This window comes from Vicia villosa, linkage group LG1, assembly GCF_029867415.1.
Source record: "Vicia villosa cultivar HV-30 ecotype Madison, WI linkage group LG1, Vvil1.0, whole genome shotgun sequence".
Lineage (NCBI taxonomy): Eukaryota > Viridiplantae > Streptophyta > Magnoliopsida > Fabales > Fabaceae > Vicia > Vicia villosa.
In genome coordinates, this window is record NC_081180.1 from 217,706,767 (window position 1) to 217,716,849 (window position 10,083).

Genomic DNA, 10,083 nt, shown 5'->3' on the forward strand with positions numbered 1-10,083 from the left:
GGCATAAGCCTATATCGTCGCTATACTAATAAATAGAGGTATACATCGTCACTGAAACATCCTTCAACTTCGCATAAAACAACAATAATTATCACCACAATCAACAACTAATTTCATCGAATCAACACGACAGAATCACAACAAATAATCAGGAATAATTTCCTACGAATTTAACCCCCACATATCATTCATCATGAGTCCGGTTATAGAGTTAGAACCCCACCCCTTACCTTGTATTCGGAGTCCGTTCTACAATTCTACCGATCGAAGCCATCTAGCCTTAGCTCCCAACCATTGCCTCTTTTAATCAGAATCAAAAGCTGAAAATTTTCCCAAATATGCAGCTACAGTGCGATGATCATATCTCACAACTCAGACCTTATTTTAAAGATCCCAACGGTAAAAAGTTAGCTATAGGTGTTGCGAACCTACCCACAAAATTTGGCGACGATCCAACGGTTAACGAATCAGGGATCTTCGATTTAGTGAGACTGCTGTAAGAAAAACGGGAATGAATTTCTCTCCTATTTTCTCTCTTCTCTACAACTTCGCATGACCAATTTCCCAAAACTTTTTCTCTTCTAATTAACCTAATTCTTATCTTAACCTAATTTCATTAAGCCTATTGGGCCTAACATTCACACCCCACCTTTTACTACCACCATCACTTAATTAAGTCCATATAACAAATCTATTATTTATTCAATACTATTTCTACAACTTAATCAATTAATTAATCGACTAATTAATCATAAAAACCCATGTCAACAATTCTCAACACTCCACAAATTCAATAATTAAATTCGAAATAATTTGAAAGTATTTAATTAAATAATTAATTAAATACCGGGTGTTACATCTTTGGTATTGAATTCATGTCAAATATTGCAATAGATGACTAGGCGTCGCTAATATGCACTCATACATCCGGTAATATTCACTCATTCGATATATTATTTAATTAGTCGAACAATTTATTTACACATTTCAATGAAAATAATCTAATGTTTATTATGTTTTTATTTAAGGTTGTTGTATGACAGAGTGTTGCGCGGGACTGTATTGTCAAACAGATTCCGTTTCGCGTCTTCCGCCCATTGCAGCGGAATGACAATTGCTTCGGAACCGGAATCAGTTAGACAACGCTTAGTCGATAGATTCCTGTCCTCCGGCAATACAGAAAGTCTGATTCTTTGGGCGTATAATACCCGACTAGTAGGGTTAGTTTCTCATTCTTGGTTCATCTAATCTTTGTTTCTTTTGCGTAGCAAATTTTTCATATAACCTATTGTTTTAATTTATAGAGCACACTGGTTGTTGCTTGCTATCAATCCTATAAGAGAAGTGGTATATTTTCTGAATTCGGTAGATGGTGAGTGGAGCAATTATCCGGCTATGAAGGAAATGATTGATTTGTAAGTGGGATCATTCTAAATATTCGTGTATATTTATATATTTAATTATTTGTGAGATTGATCTAAATATATGCTTTTATATTTTTGTTAGATCAATACAAGTGTTCCGAAGTCAACGAGACGCACATGTATCCCAGACTAAATCAAACAACATTACTTGGATCAAAGTGCAGGTACATTATTTTTCACAATTTTGCTTATAATATTTATGCTACTTGATAAAACAAGACAACTATAAAATCTTATTTGTTTTTCTATGTAGTGTCGGATACAGCGAAACAGTTCAGATTGCGGATACTATGTTTTGAGGTTTATGAAAGAAATCCTTCAAGCGAATCAATTAGAGATTCCAATCACGGTATGGATTTATAACTTAATTAGATAACTTCTTATAATTTATTACATTTAACTAAATCATTCATATTATGTTTTTGTTCTGTAGTACTTTGACGAATTCCGTGCTGCTTCTTACACGAGACTTAAGTTGGAAGAAATCAAAGAGGATTTGTGTCAATTTTATATTCATCAGCTATTCATGCAGTAGGATTTGTGTCGATTTGAAGTATAATATTATAGTACTCTAGGATATATGGTTACTAACTTTGTTCATACTATTGCTAATATTTGAAGTATAATATTGTTGATGTTACAAATTTAGTTTGTTTGACATGAGTTTGTTCATACTGTTGCTAACTATAATGATGTATATATATAATTTTGGATATTATAATGGTATATTAGTATATATATAGTCCTACCTATGGTTGAAAATATATCGTCGAAAATATATTACAGGTCGAAAATATTACAGGTTGAAAATATATTACAGGTCAAAAATATTACAGGTCGAACTGGGAGGCTAAACTTACAGGTTGCACTTTAAAATACCTCATTTAGCAACGACAGCGCTTTTAAAAAACGCTCTTAAAGGGTCACCTACTAAAGCGCTTTATTACTAAAAGCGCTGCCTAAGATTAAAAAAAAGCATAAAAAATAAAAAAAAAAACGCAACCTACGAAAGCGCTTTTGGAAAAGCGCTCTTATAGGGGGGCTACCAGAACGCTTTTTCCAGAAAAGCGCTCTTATAGGGTGGGCTACCAGAGCGCTTTTTCTGGAAAAGCGCTCTTATAGGGGGGCTACCAGAGCGCTTTTCTGGAAAAAGCGCTCTTATAGGGGGGGATACCAGAGCGCTTTTCTGGAAAAAGCGCTCTTATAGGGGGCTACCAGAGCGCTTTCAAAAGCGCTTTTGTTACCTACGCCAGCGCTGGCTTTGGCAGCGCTTTAAAGTGCTCTAAAAGGCCTTCTGCGTTGTAGTGATTGGTGGCCTATTTCCGTGTACATTGGTGGCCTATTTGTTGACATTCGTCACAGTATTTCGGTTTCCATTCAAGTTCCACTGCCTGGTTGATATGTTTCCTCTCATTATCCTTAATGATTATGCTCTCCTTTGGCTTCTGCGTGATATCCATTTCAACTAGAATACGTGCATACGAGACCCGCAGTTTGCTAGTTCTGCATTCGTCAGTGAATAGAGGGGTACCAAGGGCACTCCCAATTTTGCTTAAGCTTTTTGGACCCCAAAGCGAGAGTGGCAAATTTGGTAGCTTAACCCAAATTGGTAGTGTTCTCATCATGTCTCTCTTAATATCAAAATATGCGACCCATTCTTTGAGCACCATAGGGGAATTGTAAATTGAATATGGTCCACTCGCCAGTATGGTGTCTCTATCATCATAGGAGTGGAATCTCAACAGAAAATAGCCTGTGTCATGGTAATAGATGTCAGGTTGTTTCACGTGATTCCAGCTTCGACTCATAAATTGTTTGACGGCATTCATACTCAGGTCTTTGCCTATCGCATAAATGATAAGAGTCGTATCCCAGAATTTAATTTCTTATTCAACATCATCCTCATCAATCGCGACTTCAAACTCACCTTCTACAACGTTCGGAGCTACAAACCCTATAGCCATTCCGTTAGTTGGTAACATGTTTCCACTAATTACATCCACCCATAGTTTCTTTGGTGTAGGGTGCTGAATCTTTGGGTCTTCTTCCTTCTTCTTTGTTGTGCCTTCCACAGGTTTCTCAGTCTCCATTTCAATCAGGAACTCACCCTGTTTGCCACCAGCGCTGCTTTCCCTTTCATCGCTCCGTGTCAGTGGTTGATTCACAAGAGAGGGAACCTTCTTTTTTGGTGGCTCCCTCCCCCGAGCCATCTTTGATCCGAAATCCTAATCGAAAATCCTCACCGGAAAACACCAGAGAAAGTATTAAAGAACAACAATTTATTATTATTATTATTACTATTATTATTATTATTATTATTATTATTATTATTATTATTATTATTATTATCATTATGATTATTATTATTATCTGTTTTGCAGGTACACCTGTGGTTGTCGTTTTTTTTACCTCCCCGTTTCACTTGGGAGGACGGCACGCTAGGCCCTTCACGCGAAATTTGGAAGGAGAATGCGCCCGTGGTGGGATGAATTTTATTTCAGTTCTTCCTACGATATCACACGAACTTTCTTATTTGTCCTACGAGTAGGAAAGGGGAAAAAAGATCTCAACTAAACCCTAGGAGTTTGCTAAGTGTGGGGATTTTACCTAGACTAGAAATTCTGGAGTCCGGGAGGTCGGTTATACATAGGGAAGTGTTTAAACACCCTACATATCTGTAGTACTCTACAGGAACCTTCTCTGTGTCTAAATGTGTTTGTGCTGCTAATGATTATTGGGAAAATTTCTCCTTTGTGTTAGGAGAAGGAATTGAATTGAATAAAAGAAAGACAGACAGGCAGACTGACTATTTTTGGTATTTTATTAGCTCGCTGAGATTCCTTGTGAACCTCATGCCTACATATCCCTAATGGAAGTCAGAGCTTAATGTAGTTCGGGGAACTAATTGATTATTAATTATTTTTGGGTGCCTTGCTTGAAGCTCAAGGTTGAAGCTTGAATTAAATCTCTGTTTACAGTAAAGAGACATGAAGTCATCTTTATAGAGAGGTATTTCTACTATTCCACCACAAACATTTTTAAAAGAGTGACAGAATGATTGAATTCATTTCATTAAGAGAGTGACCTTACTTGTGTGTTTGCAAGTATGCTAGTATCTCTTAAATGAAAGAAAGATGCTCGTCCAAATTAGGGAAAGTGTACAAGTCTGGGGATGTGCCAGAGCATGCCTTTCAGAGTCCTAAATGGGAGACTTTGATTGAAATTGAAATATGTAATGTTTGTTTGTTTGAATGTGGTGAGATAGAGGAAAGATCTCTCTATAGAGATAAGCTATGTCTATCTACTGTATAAAAGATTTGATTTTTAACTGGCTTGTGTGAGGCCCAAGCTTGAGGCTTTTTGATTGATTGATTGTTTATTGACTCTGGGAGAAAACTCCATTGGGGATTAATTACAAGGAATTTTGGTGTTCTGTACAAAGCCCAGAATTGAGGCTGACTCTACTTGGGGAGAAACTATTTTGATGGTTTTTATTTGGTGTTCTGTACAAAGCCCAGAATTGAGGCTGACTCTAACTAGGGAAAACATTATTTTCTGCCTTGTATGAAGCCCAAGGTTGTGGCGGACTCTTAAGTAAACTGAGTATGGATGACTCTATGGGAAAAGATCCTGGATGTTAGGAATCTTTGACACATGAAATATGGTTTATCTGCCTTTTACAAAGCCCAAGGTTGTGGCTACTGAAAAATGAAGGACTCACTAGGGGAGACTCTATTATCTGCCTTGTACAATGCCCAAGGTTGAGGCTGACTATTAACAAGAGGGTTTTATTGTTTTGGTGCCTTGTATGAAGCCCAAGGTTGAGGCTGACTGTTTTTGTTGGATTTTTGACTCTACTAGAGAATTTATCTATTAAAAGACTGATTTTTGGAAGCTAACCCTTTCCAGGGATTTTGACTCAGCTGGAGACATTATCTTGTTAAAAGACTGATTTTTGGAAGCTAACCCTTTCCAGGGATTTTGACTCTTTTGGGGAAATTATCTCCTAAGAGAAATGAATCTTTGGTTTTTGAAGTGATTTTTGGAGGCTAACCCTTTCCAGGGGTTTTTGTTAAGAATGAAAGAATGAATTGGAGGCTAACCCTTTCCAGGGGTTTTTGTTAAGAATGAAAGAATGAATTGGAGGCTAACCCTTTCCAGGGGTTTTTGTTAAAATGAAAGAATGATGTGGAGGCTAACCCTTTCCAGGGGTTTTTATTAAAATGATTGGCAGAAAGATTATCTAGTGAGACTTCTTGTTTAAAGCCCAAGATGAAGGCTGACTCTTGCTGAGGATAAGCAAACATGGATCCTAGACTCTGCTAAGGAAAATTGATGAAGATAAGGGTGATAGAGACTGTCCATGTCTCTCATTCCAAAAGGTGTACTCAATGTGAAATTGAGAAAAACTTAGCTTGTTTAAAGTCTGGTTTAAATTGGAAGAAACTCACCAGGGTATGTTAAAAGGTGACTAAAGACCTGTTCCTATGTTTATAAGAAACCTGATGGGTCCTTGTATACAAGCTCAAGAGGAAGCTGGAAATGCTTTTAAGAAGCCTGTGGGTCCTTGTACAAAGCCCAAGAGGAGGCTAGTCGAGGGTCATCGAGGGTCCTTGTTATAGCACAAGAGAAAGCTATGTAGTTTTGAACTTATTTTGGCTTTAAGCAAATGGGTAAGAGGTTTCACCGGGAATAATTCCTCTTTGGGTGGATGTATCCTATTTTTTGGATTCTAAGGTTTTTGCCAAGATGTTTCACCGGGAATAATTCATCTTGGGGGTTTGAACTAGAGATCTCTAATTAGGAAAGAGCCTTCACCGGGAAGACATTCTCAATCCTAGGTCATATTCCTATAATATATATATAGTTTAACTGTCCTAGGGTTTATACTCAAACGTAGTTCTAAACTAATATATATGCACAGTTTATATTTGACAGTAATTTAAATAAAGACTGTAAATTGAAAGCTTGTAAAGCCTAACCTGGATGGAGTGGAGGCCATTGAAGAAGTATGTATAGAGCCTCAACAGTAATTGGTGGATAACAGTTGAATATATATATGATAAACAGTTAATGGTTTTTTTGAAAACAGAAGAAGTGAAGATGGACATAGGTCACATAGGTATCTGAAGAGTTTCACCGGGAATAATGCCCTTCAAATACCAGAAGAATGTTTTGAAAACAGAAAGAAGATTTTGAAAATACAGTTTTGAAAACAAGCTAAGAAGAGAAGAAGGTGTTGGGACTTATACTCTATTAGAGGCCCATTTGAAAATGATTTACTGTTTATGAGAAACAGTTGAAAATGATTTGTAATGATATAAGGTTTTGTTGTTTGAAAACCTTAATCATCTGTTCGATCGGAGATTGAAAACAGTTTTGCAAATTGACAAAAGTCAACTTAATTAAGGCAAAGATGAAATCTATACCTAATTAAGACCTAAATAATTAGGGTTTTATCATAAAATTATTCACAAAGTAATTAGGTTAAAACAAAATGAAAATATATATTTTAAAGTATTTAAGAAAACACTTAAAACATACTATTTTAAACCTAATAAAAATATATGAAATAAATAATATTTTTATGATTTTTTTGATTATTCACAAAATAGATATATTAAATAGCAAGTGTGTGAAAAATGAGGTGAAAATGATTTAATTTGATAGGTGAATTAATTGTGTGAAGTTGTGAGAAAAATGAAGGAAATTAGTGGTAAAAATAATGTTTTGGTCTCACCATGGTTTGAACCCACGCCCTTTATGTTACCAGTCCCAAAACAACACCACTGACCCAACGCGCGCTTGGTGATTATAACACACACCCAGTTCATTATATTTTAAAACAAGTGGTAAATCATGGAAAAATAAAAGAAACAAAAAGTCTGGGGCGAGGGGGATTCGAACCCCAGACCTTGGGCATGAGGAGACTAAGAGCGCATGTGAGGCCACTAGGGCAAACGATGAATTCGTTTGTAAAACACAAACCATTCAAAATAAAATAAACTTGGCCCTCAGATTTGAAATTTGCGCGCCACCACCATTGTCATCTTCTTCCTCAAGCTCCAACAATTTGAATTTCTGAACTCTCTCAATTCTCATCCATTTGCAACGATATAAAGACCAAACTTGCTCTAAATTTACTCACGATTCTAGATATGTAACTAACATAAATTTATATTAACTATATCTAACTAATTTACCAGAAAACGTGAAGAACCCTAAAATTTAAAAATCAAATTAAATGGCTATACTTAAAGATAAATGAATGATGATAGAGGGTTTTCAATCCTCTGATGATGCTGAACAAGATACAATCGAGCTTTATCACAAAGAGTGCTTAAATTAAAGAGGTGGAGTTCAGAAACTTACCTCTGAAAATGGAGGTCGTGAGGATGTTAGAGAGCACCTGGGCTTGTATGAATGATCCCAAAAGCTTCCTTGGGACTCAGTGATGCTAACTGAATGCCTATTGTAACTTCAATTCTTCTGAATTGCTCTATGGACCTCCCTCGATTTGAGCTTCAAGTGAACATGGGGGATGATGAATCTGCAGTTACAGATGAGCTGCGACCATCTGGATAGCTTCACTACCTCCTATGGAACGTGCCTGGATGCTTAACCTTGCTTGGAGCCTTCTGAATTGCTCTGTGGACCTCCAACTGCAACAGCTCCAAAGTGAGAGCAACAATGGCGTTCCCTCACTTACAGAAGTGATCCAGGTGCTTGGATCACCTCAAATGATCCCCCTTGAGATGTTAGAATGCTTACTTTCCAAAGATAAGCTCTGGTTTGAAGAAAACGATTCTTCTTGCCAAAGAACTTTGAAAAACAATAAGCATGAGGAGAGAAAGAGAAAGCAAGGAATATGGTTGCTTTGGTGTGTTTTTCTACTGAGGTATGCTCTCCTATTTATAGGCAAATGATTCAATACTGATTGAGAGAATGAGCTTGCTTAGTGAAGTGAATTTGGTTTCTTAGCCATGAAGAAATTTCAAAGAATATCCAAGTGTGATCATTGCATTTTCGAGCCAGCTCCCTATCCTTTGATTCTATCTGATCTTAGGGAACATTTCAGATACAAAGTGAGCTCTAATTGGTTGGTGAGAAGATTCCTTGGGTGATTCATCAATTTGCCATAAATTCTCAAATGTAATCATTACATAATCACATGTTCTTGTTTTAGGAATCTTCCTCAATGATCATGGCATGGTGAAAATGGATGCATGGCATGTTTTCAGATGTGTTATGGGTCGTGTAGCATCCATAATTGAGGTCATGTGCACAAAATTGCAAAGTTCAAAAATGATGCATGACCTATAATTTCACTTCATGAGGCCAACTTTGAACAAGCATAACTCCTAGCTCAAAATGAATTTGGAGAAGGTTGAACACAATTTGGAAAGCCCTAAACATCTACTTCAAATCATTAGTTTGGAGTTTCTTCAGAATCCTTTGGCAAATTTGTGAAAAATGAGGCCAAAGTTGGAAGAAAACTAGGTTAAAACACTTAGAAAATTTTCTAAGTGTTTATGACCTAAAACTTCAAAATTTCCAAAACTCTTAAATGATTGATCTTTTGAAAAAAGTTCCATTGTAAGATGTTGTTTTATTTTGCAAGATCTACAACTTTCATGTTGGAAGTTTTTTGAGTTGTGTAGGTGAAATTTTGAGTTCCCACAATGCCCTCAAAAACCCTAATTCCCGACTTTTTGCTCCTTGAAGATTCTTCTTGAATTTCTTTGGTCAAATGACTTTATTATCCATATATTGATGATATTTATCGTTGAAAGTCATGTTTTGACCAAAAATCTTAAAAGTCAAAGGTGATCCCATACAGTTGACTTTTTCCAGATAAAGTGAGATTTGGACTTTTGTGTAGAATCAAGATCTTCTCCTTAAATGAGTGATGTAAATGGGTTATATTGAGGTAGTAGAGGTTCTTGAATCATGTCTTGAGTTTTGGATCCATGTCTTGAGTTTTGTGTCGACCATATGAAAATAATGACTGTAGACTTTGAATTGAGGTGTGATGTCCAGTGGATCTTGTTATATGAGCTATTTGAAGATGATTGATGTCTTTGAATGATCCCCTGGGGCTTTTTAGGGTTTCCCAAAGGTGATCCCTGATTTTAGTCCTTGATAGGCTTAAAAACCCTAGCCTGGTGACCTGAGTAAATCTGTATTCAGAGGACTGGGTGTCTAATCAATCATAGGTGAGAAAATGAAGCTCTTGAGTCCTATGATTATGTTAGAGACTAATCCTTCTACTGATTGATCCTTTGCCTGAGTTTTCTTGTCTTTGAACATCCTCGATTAAATGCCAAATGAAGAAGTGACTGTTCTGGGTACTTGCTTTGACCTGATGAAAACCCTGAAGATATGTCATCTCAGGGGGGTCAAAAATTAGGGTATGACAGATGCCCCTATTTAAGTTTCTTTTATCTGGAGGGAGAGAGATTGATATCTCGATCTCTCCTGCGTGAAAGAGACTTAAATATCAAAGAATACCCGAATTTTTGGCGCTCCTGAGATGTTGTAATTGATAAGATCCTTGCATGACTTGATCCCGTTGTCGCACTTGGCGGGGGATGAGGAGACAAACTCCTGTAGGAATACGTCATGTGGATTCTGGTGAATGGATGGCAATGTAGGATGC

General features: G+C 36.7%; 1 protein-coding gene across 1 annotated transcript; it reads right to left on the reverse strand.

Annotated features, from left to right (window-relative positions):
- Positions 1 to 2,740: 2,740 nt before the first annotated feature.
- LOC131594992 (uncharacterized) lies at positions 2,741 to 3,634 on the reverse strand. The gene is made up of 2 exons (XM_058867203.1): positions 3,352 to 3,634; positions 2,741 to 3,267 (listed from the first exon to the last, which is right to left on the reverse strand). Exons 1-2 carry the CDS (start codon positions 3,632 to 3,634, stop codon positions 2,741 to 2,743), a joined length of 810 nt encoding a protein of 269 aa, XP_058723186.1.
- Between the last annotated feature and the right edge of the window lie 6,449 nt (positions 3,635 to 10,083).